The sequence below is a fragment of the Callithrix jacchus genome, chromosome 10 (assembly GCF_049354715.1).
Source record: "Callithrix jacchus isolate 240 chromosome 10, calJac240_pri, whole genome shotgun sequence".
Taxonomy (NCBI): Eukaryota; Metazoa; Chordata; class Mammalia; order Primates; family Cebidae; genus Callithrix; species Callithrix jacchus.
Window position 1 is genome coordinate 53,871,877 of NC_133511.1, and position 13,341 is coordinate 53,885,217.

The following is a 13,341-nucleotide window of genomic DNA, read 5'->3' on the forward strand; positions in this document are numbered from 1 at the left end:
TGCCTCTGGATTTTCCTCCCTTTTCCCACTCCCTCTCTGCAATGTGTCTTCCAAACCACTCCTCTGAGTTAGGACACTATGATCTCATGATTGTCAAGTCAATGGATACTTTGCAAATCCTGTATCTCATGGCTTCCCTTTCTTTTTCTTGTATATATGATGCCACTCTTGGTTCTTCAATTTCCTCTTCCTTGGTCCCCTTTGCTGGCTTCCCTCCTCTTCTACTTCTTATAAGATACTGAGGTTTGTTTATTTGTTTTACAGGATTTTGTCCTTGTTTATCTCTTCTTCTGAGTGTACATCCTCTTCTGGGTAAACATCTAAATCTTGATCTCTAGTCTCCACCCCTTTCATAAGCTCTGGAATCACCTCTACCTAAATATCCCTACATGTATCTCAAATTCAGCATGTGCAAAAGCAAATTCACTATTTTATCCACTACCAAAATCCACCTTTCCCCTTCATTCTCTATAATGGCAGTTAATAGTATGAGTACCCATCTGTTCTCTAAGAAATCTGAGTCGTACTAAATGCCGTCCTTCCTCTTCCTATCAACCACTCTCAACTTAAGCCCTACCAATTCTATATCTGAAATGTCTCATGAGTAGATACCCTCATTTCTCCCCTGATAACCATTGTCTTCATTCAGGCTTTTACTTTATTTTACTAAACTACTGGAACTCAACAGAGTATCTTTCTAAACTAATCTCATCTGTACAGATAATTCCTTGTTCAAAAACTTTCAGTGGCTCCTCAGTGCCTATAGGATGAATTCTAAAGTCCTGTCCCGCCATATAAGGCCCCTCACAATTGGCCCCTACCTGCCATTTTCATCTTTTCTTCCTCTGCTTGCCTCCACAATGATATGACTCGGCCATACAGAAGTACCTATTACTTCCCTAACAGGCTGCATTCTTTGCTATATTCTTGACTTGTTCATGTTGTTCCTGAAATATCTTCTTCCAGATTCTCTGCTCACAGAGTCTTATCCTTTAAGATCTCTTCACATGTCATCTTCCTAATTCAGAGTTAGGCATGCTCTCCTCTGGGCTTCACAGCATTTGATCCAGTTTTGATCAATTTAGCTTTTATAGCACTTAATCATGTTTCATCATTTCTTATATATTAATTATTTATGCTAGAGTAAAAAGAACTATGTCATACTAATCTTTGAAACCCACTATAAAATGTTTGATTAGTTACAGATATGGTCTGGATTTATGTCCCTACCCAAACCTCATGTCAAATAGGAGGGCCTGGTGGGAGGTGATCATGGGGGTGGATTTCCCTCTTGCTGTTCTCATGATAGTGAGTGAGTTCTCATGAGATATGATGGTTTAAAAGTGTATGGTGCTTTCACCTTCACACTCACTCTCTCCCGCTCTGCCATGGTAAGATGTGCTTGCTTCCCATTTGCCTTCTGCCATGATTGTAAGTTTCCTGAGGCCTCCTCGTCATGCTTCCTGTTAAGCTTACAGAACTGTGAGTAAATTAAACCTCTTTTCTTTATAAATTACCCAGTCTTAAGTAATTATTTATAACAGTGTGAGAACAGACTAATATAGTTACCTGGTTAATTAATGATAAAGAATCATAACCCCAAAGCTAAACTGTAGACTGAAATTTTTCTTTGGGGGTTTTACATTTTTATTTATTTCCTTATCTGTCTTGTTATTATTATTATTTTGCAATCTCCAACTCCTAGGCTGAAGTGATCTTCTTGTTTCAGCCTCCCCAAGTAGCTGGGACTACTGGTGTAAACCATCTTACCTGTCTAAGGTTTTTTTGTTTTTTGTGTTTTTTTTTTGAGGTAGAGTCTCGCTCTGTCACCAGGCTGGGGTAGAGTGGCATGATCTTGGCTCACTGCAACCTCTGCCTCCCAGGTTCAAGCGATTCTCCTGCCTCAGACTTCCAAGTAGCTGGGACTACAGGTGCATGCCACCACTCCTGGCTAATTTTTATATTTTTAATAGAGATGGGCTTTCACCATGTTGGTCAGGTTGGTCTTGATCTCTTGACCTCATAAGCCACCCATCTCGGCCACCCAAAGTGCCGGGATTACAGGCGTGAGCCACTGCACCTGGTGCTGTCTACGTTTTTTAAATGATTTTATGTTGAGGCAGAATCTTGCTATGTTGCCAAGGCTGGTCTTGACCTTCTGGCCTCAAAGGATCCTTCCGCCTCAGCCTCCAAAATTCTGGGATTACAGGCATGTGCCACCATGCCCAGCCTAGAAATTATTCTTTTGAACTAATTCAGTCATATATGTCTAATTCTGAAATGGTCTCACCCAGTAAAAAATGTAATTGTAGATCTAAACTACTTTTTTGGACTAGACTATAAGATGCAAGATAGAAAATGAACTTTAATTCTGAGGCACAAATGTTTTTGCAAAAACGTTAGCTTTATTTTCATTTTCTCTGATTGGTTTTTGATGAAATAGGATGTATTTCTTCTGACATGAAACTCCAGGCTTTTCTTCTTGTTCCCATGAAAGGGGAAAAAAAGAAAAGAAAAAAAAATTCTAGGTAAAAATAACTGAAAAGTTCATCAAGCCCACCTAAGAAATTCTAAGTATAGTTTGTTGGGATTTGTTTTTTCAGTATATTATTCTTTTGAAATAGAAAGTTACTCAAGTGACTCTGAAAATTAACTTTCAGGAACATTAACTTAGAGGATAGTTACGTCCTCTTATGGGGTGGGGAGCGGGGACAATCAGGAAGGTCAAAAGGAACACAGCCAGGAATCAGAAAGTACGTGCCCAAAGGCCGCAGATAAATAACCAAGGCAGGTGTTACAAAGTTCACACACTAAAGCTGGATGGAAGTGTCCTGTGACAGGATTATGCCTATTTTGTTTACCATTATCTCAAGCACCTGGAACAAGGTCTGACACATTGTTGGTCCTCAATAAATATTTGAAGAAGGAAGGGAGGGGAGGGGAGAGAATGAAGGAAGGGATGGAGAGAAGTATGTTGGCTTTAGGGTATGAGAAAGGTATATAAGGTATGCATTAAGTCTTTATGGAATTATTCAACTTCTAACTTTAAAATTTTAATAATTCAGATTACACATATGATAGAAACACAGTTATCTTTTTGACAGCTGATACTGACTGTAGTTCTCCCAACCAAGATCCTAAGTAACTTTTTCTTCTTTAGAAAATCACTTTTAATTTCTTAGGATCTGAAATAGGAATAAAGGGCTTACACCTTTGTGGTGTGGCTTTTATATAAATTTTTCTTCATGTCACATCAGAGTTTTTCATTCCTGCCTCTTAGGTTACTGGGGCTTCAAATGGCCTTCAGAAAGATTGATAATATTTTTCCACTTCAGCCCCTCCCTCTGCCAAAAGCACCTTGTGAAAAGCAGACTCCTCAAATCAGAAGGTAAGACAGCAGCACTGGCTATGTTTTGTCCTTTCACTTTTTTATCCCCAGAACAGTAACCTTCATGGAAAATCCTGTGTAACAAAATTATTTACCAGGAGTATATACTTTGTTTTGTTTGAGTCCATGGATCTGCACTAGCTTCTCTGCCATGATAAACACAGGCCTCTGGATTAAGATAAATTTGTTGTTTCCCACCTCAAGCTTTTGTCTCATGAAAGTGAAAGTTCCAAATCCTGGAATCTGAACCCCCTGAAAGGAAAAATAAATAAATAAATAACATAATTCACTGAAGGAGTGAAGAAAAAATAATCCTTAATATTATTATCCAGGGAGGAGGACTCAAGATGGCGCTGTGAGAACAACCCAGGATTGGAGCTCGCGTTGAATCCGCAAACGGTGAGTCTGAGCTGCATTTCCAGACTGATCTTTGTTGCCCACAGAACGGGGAAACTCCCAAGTATAAAAAAGACACGGGACGCCAGGCAGTAGGTCTGCCTGGCAAAGCCGGCAGCCGGGGCGGCGGCGGCCGGCCCTACCCAGCAATCCCCACAGGGCGCGCTTGTCTGGGTGCCTTGTTGAACCGGCAACCTGAGACTTGAGAGGGCTGGACTTGAGACTGAACGAGACTTGGACAGAAGCCCAGCCCAGGGGATTGTAGGGACAGATCGTTTGGGATACCCAGTGGGACGAACAAAACCGCGATTTCAAACTATCCCAAGCAGACGGCCCGAGACGCTCTGTGGGGGAGGGGCATCCACCACTACCGAGGCAACCCGCCCCAACTGAGATACACGCCCACTGCTGACGCAGCCAGCCACTGCCGAGGCAACCTGTCCCTACTGAGATACACGCCCACTGCTGACGCAGCCTGCCGTTGCTGAGGCAACACACTACAACGAAGAGACTCCGCCGCAGGGCGTGGCGGAGACCACAGCAGAGCCTGTAGGAACAGGGCGAATCACACAACAGCAGGGCGGAGCCTCGGCAGCCAAACAGTGGCTAGTCTGCCTTCTAGCTGGGCAGGACACCTCATCGAACATCCAAAAATAAAGCCCAAACCCCTCAACACAGAGCATTTGAGGGAAAAGAAAAAAAAGGGGTTTTTTAATGAGCTGTGTTGCAGCAGAATCAAACATAGCAGCCTAACAGCCCTGAAGGAACAACAGAGCACACAGCTCAGCAATTAAACCCCTATAAAGTACAAACTGTCTCCTCAAGCAGCTCCCTGACCCCTCTATATCCAAAAGACTGACATTAGGCAGGCATCATCCTGGGACAAAGATAGCAGAAAAAGAAACTGGTAGCATCCCTCGCTGTGCCACAGCTGCCAGAGGTGCACCCCAGACAAGCAGGGTCTGGAGCGGACCTCAGCAGTCATACAGCGAAGGGGCTAGACTGGTAGAAGGAAAATCAAGCAACAGAAATACTTCATCATCAACATTCTGGGTGTCCACTCAGAGACCCAATCGAAAAGTCAGCAACTACGCAGACGACCAGCGGAAAAATCCACAAAGATAGGAAGAAACCAGCGCAAAAAGGAGGAAGACACCCGAAACCAGAACACCTCGCCTCCTAGAAAGGACCAAAACTCCTCACCAGCAAGGGAACAAAGCTGGACGGAGAATGACTGTGACGAAATGACGGAATTAGACTTCAGAAGATGGATAATGAGAAACTTTTGTGAGCTAAAAGATTATGTATTAAATCAATGCAAAGAAACTAAGAACCTCGAAAAAAGATTTGAAAAAGGATTCGAGGAAATGATAACAAGAATGGATAACTTAGAGAGCAATATGAATGAATTAAAGGAGCTGAAAAACACAATACGAGAACTTCGCGAAGCAAACACAAGTTTCAATAGCCGAATTGACCAAGCAGAGGAAAGAATATCTGAAGTCGAAGACCAACTCAATGAAATAAAACGAGAAACGAAGATCAGAGAAAAAAGCGCAAAAAGGAATGAACAAAGTCTCCGAGAAATGTGGGACTATGTGAAAAGACCTAACCTACGTTTGATAGGTGTACCAGAAGGGGACGAAGAGAATGAATCCAAGCTGGAAAATGCTCTTCGGGACATCATTCAGGAAAATTTCCCCCACCTAGCAAGACAGGCCAACACTCAATTGCAGGAAATACAGAGAACACCACAAAGATATTCCGCAAGAAGAGCAACCCCAAGGCACATAATCGTCAGATTCAACAGGGTTGAAATAAAGGAGAGAATGCTAAGGGCAGCCAGAGAGAAAGGTCGGGTCACCCACAAAGGGAAGCCCATCAGACTCACAGCAGATCTCTCGGCAGAAACACTACAGGCCAGAAGAGAGTGGGGGCCAATATTCAACATTCTTAAAGAAAAGAACTTTCAACCCAGAATTTCATATCCAGCCAAACTGAGCTTCAGAAGTGAAGGAAAAATAAAATCCTTTGAGAACAAGCAAGTACTCAGAGATTTTGTCACCACCAGGCCTGCTTTACAAGAGCTCCTAAAAGAGGCACTACACATAGAAAGGATCAACCAGTACCAGCCATTCCAAAATCACACTGAATGCTAAACAGCTTCAACATAATGAAGAATCTACAACAACTAACAGGCAAAACAGCCACTTAGCATCAAAATGGCAGTATCAAATTCACACATAACAATATTAACCCTAAATGTAAATGGACTAAATGCACCAATCAAAAGACACAGACTGGCAAATTGGATAAAAATCCAAAACCCATCAGTGTGCTGTATCCAGGAAACCCATCTCACATGCAAGGATACACAAAGGCTCAAAATAAAGGGATGGAGGAAGATTTACCAAGCTAATGGAAAGCAAGAAAAAGCAGGAGTTGCAATTCTCATCTCTGATAAAATAGACTTTAAAGCAACAAAGATCAAAAGAGACAAAGAAGGCCATTACATAATGCTAAAAGGATCGATACAACAAGAAGAGCTAACGATCGTAAACATATATGGACCCAATGCAGGAGCACCCAGATACATAAGGCAAGTTCTTAATGACTTACAAAAGGACTTAGACTCCCACACAATAATAGTGGGAGACTTTAACACTCCACTGTCAATATTAGACAGATCAACCAGACAGAAAATCAACAAGGATATCCAGGGCTTGAACTCAGACCTGGAGCAAGCAAACCTGGTGGACATTTACAGAACTCTCCACCCCAAATCCACAGAATACACATTCTTCTCAGCACCACATCACACCTACTCTAAAATTGACCACATAATTGGAAGTAAAGCACTGCTCAACAAATGCAAAACAACTGAAATCATAACAAACAGCCTCTCAGACCATAGTGCAATCAAGTTAGAACTCAGAACTCTCAGACCATAGTGCAATCAAGTTAGAACTCAGAATTCAGAAACCGACCCAGAACCGCACAGCTTCATGGAAACTGAACAACTGGCTCTTGAATGTTGACTGGGTAAACAATGAAATGAAGGCAGAAATAAAGAAGTTCTTCGAAACCAATGAGAACGAAGACACAACATGCCAGAACCTCTGGGACACATTTAAAGCAGTCTCTAGAGGAAATTATATAGCAATAAGTGCCCATATGAGGAGAATGGAGAGATCCAAAATTGACACCCTATCGTCAAAATTGAAAGAGCTAGAGGAGCAAGATCAAAAAAACTCAAAACCCAGCAGAAGACGAGAAATAACTAAGATCAGAGCTGAGCTGAAGGAGATTGAGACACGAAAAACCCTTCAAAAAATCAATAAATCCAAGAGCTGGTTTTTTGAAAAGATCAACAAAGTAGACCACTAGCCAGATTGATTAAAAAGAAAAGAGAGAACAACCAAATAGATGCAATAAAAAATGATAAAGGGGAAATCACCACAGATTCCACAGAAATTCAAACCATCATCAGAGAATATTACAAACAACTCTATGCGCATAAACTAGTAAACCTGGAAGAAATGGATAAATTCCTGGACTCCTGTGTCCTCCCAAGCCTAAACCAGGAGGAAGCTGAAACTATGAATAAACCAATAACAAGGTCTGAAGTTGAGGCAGCAATTAAGAGCCTACCACACAAAAAAAGCCCAGGTCCAGACGGGTTCACAGCCGAATTCTACCAGACACACAAGGAGGAACTGGTACCATTCCTTCTAAAACTATTTCAAACAATCCAAAAAGAGGGAATCCTTCCCAAATCATTTTATGAGACCAACATCATCCTGATACCAAAACCCGGCAGAGACCCAACGAGAAAAGAAAACTTCAGGCCAATATCCATGATGAACATAGATACAAAAATCTTCAATAAAATATTGGCAAGCCGATTGCAACAGCAAATCAAAAAACTTATTCATCATGATCAAGTAGGATTCATCCCAGGGATGCAAGGCTGGTTCAACATACGCAAGTCTATCAACGTAATTCACCACATAAACAGAACCAAAAACAAAAACCACATGATTATCTCAATTGACGCAGAGAAGGCATTTGACAAAATTCAACAGCCCTTTATTCTAAAAACCCTCAATAAACTCGGTATCGATGGAACGTATCTCAAAGTAATAAAAGCTATTTATGACAAACTAACAGCCAATATCATACTGAATGGGCAAAAACTGGAAGCATTCCCTTTAAAATCTGGCACTAGACAAGGATGCCCTCTCTCACCACTCCTATTCAATATAGTACTGGAAGTTCTAGCCAGAGCAATCAGGCAAGAAAAAGAAATAAAGGGTATTCAAATAGGAAAGGTGGAAGCCAAATTGTCTCTATTTGCAGACGACATGATAGTATACCTAGAAGACCCCATCGCCTCAGCCCAAAAACTCCTGAAACTGATAAGCAACTTCAGCAAAGTCTCAGGATATAAAATCAATGTACAAAAATCACAAGCATTCGTCTACACCAATAAAAGACTTAAAGAAAGCCAAATCAAGAGCAAACTGCCATTCGCAATTGCTACAAAAAGAATAAAATACCTTGGAATACAACTCACAAGGAACGTAAGAGACCTCTTCAAGGAGAACTACAAACCACTGCTCAACGAAATCAGAGAGGACACAAACAGATGGAGAAACATTCCATGTTCATGGTTAGGAAGAATTAATATCGTGAAAATGGCTATACTGCCCAAAGTAATTTACAGAATCAACGCTATCCCCATCAAGCTACCATTGACTTTCTTCACAGTAGTGGAAAAAACCACCATGAACTTCATATGGAACCAAAAGAGAGCCTGCATAGCCAAGTCAATTCTAAGCAAAAAGAACACAGCGGGGGGCATCACACTACCGGATTTCAAACTATACTACCAGGCTACAGTAATCAAAACAGCATGGTACTGGTACCAAAACAGAGATATAGACCAATGGAACCAAACAGAGGCACCGGAGGCAACACAACATACATACAACTATACAATCTTTGATAAACCTGACAAAAACAAGCAATGGGGAAAGGATTCCATGTTTAACAAATGGTGTTGGGAAAACTGGCTAGCCATGTGCAGAAAGCAGAAACTGGACCCCTTCCTGACACCTTACACTAAAATTAACTCCAGATGGATTAAAGACTTAAACATAAGACCCGGCACCATAAAAACCCTAGAAGGAAATCTAGGCAAAACCATCCAGGACATAGGAGAAGGCAAGGACTTCATGAACAAAACACCAAAAGCATTGGCAACAAAAGCCAAAATAGACAAATGGGACCTAATCAAACTCCACAGCTTCTGCACGGCAAAAGAAACAGTAACTAGAGTGGATCGGCAACCAACAGAATGGGAAAAAATTTTGCAGTCTACCCATCTGACAAAGGGCTGATATCCAGAATTTACAAAGAACTCAAACGGATTTATAGGACAAAAACAAACAAGCCCATTCAAAAGTGGGCAAAGGATATGAACAGATACTTTACGAAAGAAGACATATATGAGGCCAACAATCATATGAAAAAATGCTCATCGTCACTGGTCATCAGAGAGATGCAAATCAAAACCACATTGAGATACCATCTCACGCCAGTTAGAATGGCGATCATTAAAAAATCTGGAGACAACAGATGCTGGAGAGGATGTGGAGAAAAAGGAACACTTTTACACTGTTGGTGGGAGTGTAAATTAGTTCAACCATTGTGGAAGACAGTGTGGAGATTCCTCAAGGCCTCAGAAATAGAAATTCCATTTGACCCAGCAATCCCATTACTGGGTATATATCCAAAAGACTATAAATCGTTCTACTATAAGGACACATGTACACGAATGTTCATTGCAGCACTGTTTACAATAGCAAAGACCTGGAATCAACCCAAATGCCCATTGATAATAGACTGGATTGGAAAAATGTGGCACATATACACCATGGAATATTATGCAGCAATCAGAAATGATGAGTTTGTGTCGTTTGTAGGGACATGGATGAATCTGGAAAACATCATCCTCAGCAAACTGACACAAGAACAGAAAATGAAACACCGCATATCCTCACTCATAGGCGGGTGATGAAAAATGAGAACACATGGACACAGAAAGGGGAGTACTAAACACTGGGGTCTATTGGGGGGAAAAGGGGAGGGCCAGTGGGAGGGGGAGGTGGGGAGGGATAGCCTGGGGAGAAATGCCAAATGTGGGTGAAGGGGAGAAGAAAAGCAAAGCACACTGCCATGAGTGTACCTACGCCAAGTGTCTTGCATGCTCTGCTCATGTACCCCAAAACCTAAAATCCATTAAAAAATTAAAAAATAATAATAATAAATAAAAAATAAGACAATGAAAAAAATATATATATATTATTATCCAAAAAACCTGACGAGAAAGCTTAGGCCTTAAAAATCCAGTGATCTCCGGAACGATCCAAGATGGCCGATCGATGACAGCTTGGGATTGCGGCTCTCAGTCAGGACTCAGAGAACTGGAGGACGCCACGCTTTCAGACAGATTCTGGTCACTCACGGAGCAGTGGATCCCCAGTGGAGGAACCACACAGGTCGCCAGTGCGACTCTTGTGGCCGGCGCCTCAGCGCGGCAGCTCTCGGAGCAGAGTAAACAGGGCCGGCTCCCCTTCTGACCGAGGTTTGGAGGACCCACACGGGTCTCTAGCACGACTCCTGAGACCAGCGAACTCAGATCCGGAACAAGTAAACTTAATAAATATTTATAGAGCTCTGCACTTTAAATACACAAAATATACATTCTTGTCAATACCACATCACACCTACTCATAGGTTTAAATGAAACATTGGCCATTATTAATACCCTTTTTTTTTTTCAGAATAAAGCAATATTTCCGTTCACCCTCCCTCTCTCTCTTCCTCTTTCTTTCTCTCCTTTACTCATTTTTTTTTTCTTTCCTTCTCTCAAAAAAAGAAATCAACTTGTAAACCTCTAGATCCAGGTCAGCAATGTCTCTCTCATTGCTTGAATTCCTTCCTTCCCTTCCTTCCTTCATCCTTTCCTTCCTCCATCCCTTCCTCCTTCCCTCCCTTCGTGCCTTCCTCCCTTCCTCCTTTCCTCCAAAAAAAAAAAAAAATCCAGTGATCTCTAGGACTCTATATAGCTATAGCATTTTATAATTCTAAGTTTTCAAATAAGCTTAGAATAAAATGAAATACATTGTTCCATGATGATTTACAGACATCAGATCGCTCATCTCCATATCATCAAACTGTTAAAAAATATCTGTATGAATGCCATAGCATCTTTTAATCTTTAACCAAGATTACTCCTGTCCGAAATTGTGTGACATTTTACATTTTAATCATCTGCCATTAGAGGAATTTAAGAGGGCATGAGAATCTTTGCTTCCTTATTCCCAGTTTTAGATTTTATGTCTGCCACTTAAAATCAGATAACCCAGCATCCAAATCATATGCTGCAATATAGTGATCCTGGCTGATGGGTAGAAGCAAATGTTTTTGGCTCTCAAACTGGGTTTCTGTCTCCCTGGAGATACCATACATCAAGGATTACAAACTCAAATGCCTACAGGAGCCAAAAAAGAAAGCAAGAGAGTGAAGGTAGCCAGCCAGGGAATGTGATGGCTACAGAGTGCACACCCCATCTAAAGGGAAGAGAGCATCTTGAACTCCAAACGTGTCACCATGTAGCCATGGAAGACGAGTATTGTTCGATCTGATGATTTTTCAGTGAAAATGAGGAGAAAACTTCCAAAACATTATATAAATTGTCCCAAGTTTAAGTGTTGATAACAAATTCAAATTCTCAATCCAAACAAAATAAATTTGAATTATGAATTCTCTCCAAGAGCTCTCACAGTAGCACCTCTGAATGGAGTATAAAAGTTCCATAACTTTCCAAGGTCCCTCCAGCTCATCCCCAAATCTCCATCCAGTTCTACGGTATCTAAACCCAAGACTTAACAGGAGGGAACAGTCCAGCCCTGGGCAAAGTTTCTCATTTTGGCAAGTCTTCTTATATTTCAGTTAAAATCTATTCCCGCAAGAAGGCAAGACAAGAAGTGTTATATCTTTCTACAGCTATGCCAGGAACTATCAGATCACAGACAAACAGAACTCATCTAGTTTCTTCACACATACCCGGGCTGATCAGCACTACACTCTGTAACCCCAGAAAAGCAGAACTTACAAATTCATCACCTAAAAGTAAAATTCATGTTTGTTAAATGCACTACCCATAAGTCCAAAGCATGAGCATCAAAAAATCACAGGACTGAAAGTTAAATGGCATAGCTCTGAAGTCTACTGCCCTGCCCTGCTCCCAACAAAATTATACAAGACTGTGGAAGAAAGATCCTTTAGAAGCTCACATTAAAATTAATAAAGAAATTTAATTTATTGATAAGTTAACTAAATTAAATTAACAAATTAATAAATCTTACCTTGTGCAGAGTTAACTGCCGTTGCACAAATTCTGAAACATTCTCCCAGATAATAGAGACTTCTGAAATTCAAGAAGTAACCAGAAATAATTTAATTTGTATGAGCATCCATGTGATAGTATTTTAGTGCTAATAAATAAAAATGCAAATATGAAATGTGGAAGCAAATGACATTAATTTCTGATTAATTTAGAATTAACAAAGAACAAGGCCGTTCCCAAAAGTTAGTTTTCTTGGTAACTAAAGCTTACGCCCTTAAGTTTGGAAGATGTGATTTAAAATAATAATAATAATAAATTTTTAAAGAAAATCTTTCTACAGCAAAGAGAACTTTGTCACACTCTTTATTCTATAATTAGAGTTAATCAAGTATAACCCAGCCTTTTCTTAATTACCCATTCAGCAACCATTTATCAGGTGTCTACTCTATGCCATTTGACTAATAAAAACGTTCAATCTCATACCATTCCATAACACAAGAATAACGTTAAAGGTCACTAAGGCATGAAAGACTGTTGTGTGTACATTAATTTTTCCTACACTTCTATTTTTGCTAAATTCTCAAGTCTGCTTTTTATTCTCATTTTTCACTGCTAAGTTACCAGCTGTCACTTGTGCTACTAATACTCTGTGGGCTCCTGGACCAGACGTAATTCATTGCTTCTTATCTGCTGTGTTCTGGAAATAACAAATATACTAATAGTATATCTAAAATAGATATGTATTTTTTGAGACAGAGTCTCACTCTGTCACCAAGGGTGGAGTGCAGTGGCGTAGTCTCAGCTGACCGCCTCCCAGGCTCAAGCAAGTCTCTTGTCTCAGCCTCTCTAGTAGCTAGGATTACAGGCACCCACCACCATGCCTGGCTAATTATACTTTTAGTACAGATGGAGTTTCGCCATGTTGGCCAGGCTGGTCTGGAACTCCTGACTTCAGGTGATCCAGCCACCTCAGCCTCCTAAAGTGCTGGGATCTACTTTAGGAGGCTGAAGTGAGCCACTGTGCCTGGCCTAAAATAATAATTTTTAAAAACACACTTTGAGTAGTACAAGGAGCTTTACTTGGAATTAATGCATGTACTTTGCACTATGAATTTTTAGTGATTGGAGGAAGCCTTCTATG

General features: G+C 40.7%; 2 protein-coding genes across 16 annotated transcripts in view; one reads left to right on the forward strand and one right to left on the reverse strand.

Moving 5' to 3' along the window:
• LOC128929027 (uncharacterized) overlaps window positions 1–13,341 on the forward strand; it is a 106,601-nt gene that overhangs the window by 34,243 nt on the left and 59,017 nt on the right. For 5 of the 15 annotated variants that reach the window (XR_013523180.1, XR_013523181.1, XR_013523182.1 and 2 more), the window contains exons 2-3: window positions 3,281–3,388; window positions 3,721–3,787. Coding sequence is in view for 6 of the 15 variants with exons in the window: in XM_078340008.1 (XP_078196134.1) it covers window positions 3,297–3,388; window positions 3,721–3,787 (159 nt within the window). In the remaining 9 variants the exon portion in view is untranslated. The remainder of the gene's footprint in view (window positions 1–3,280; window positions 3,389–3,720; window positions 3,788–13,341) is intronic. The other 10 variants (XR_013523187.1, XR_013523183.1, XR_013523186.1 and 7 more) reach the window with 3 other exon arrangements.
• The window catches only part of CCDC81 (coiled-coil domain containing 81), a 47,967-nt gene that overhangs the window by 26,642 nt on the left and 7,984 nt on the right, over window positions 1–13,341 (reverse strand). The window contains exons 2-3 of the mRNA XM_002754720.6: window positions 12,220–12,281; window positions 3,484–3,640 (exon numbers count right to left, since the gene is read on the reverse strand). Coding sequence (XP_002754766.1) covers window positions 3,484–3,640; window positions 12,220–12,281 — 219 coding nt within the window. The remainder of the gene's footprint in view (window positions 1–3,483; window positions 3,641–12,219; window positions 12,282–13,341) is intronic.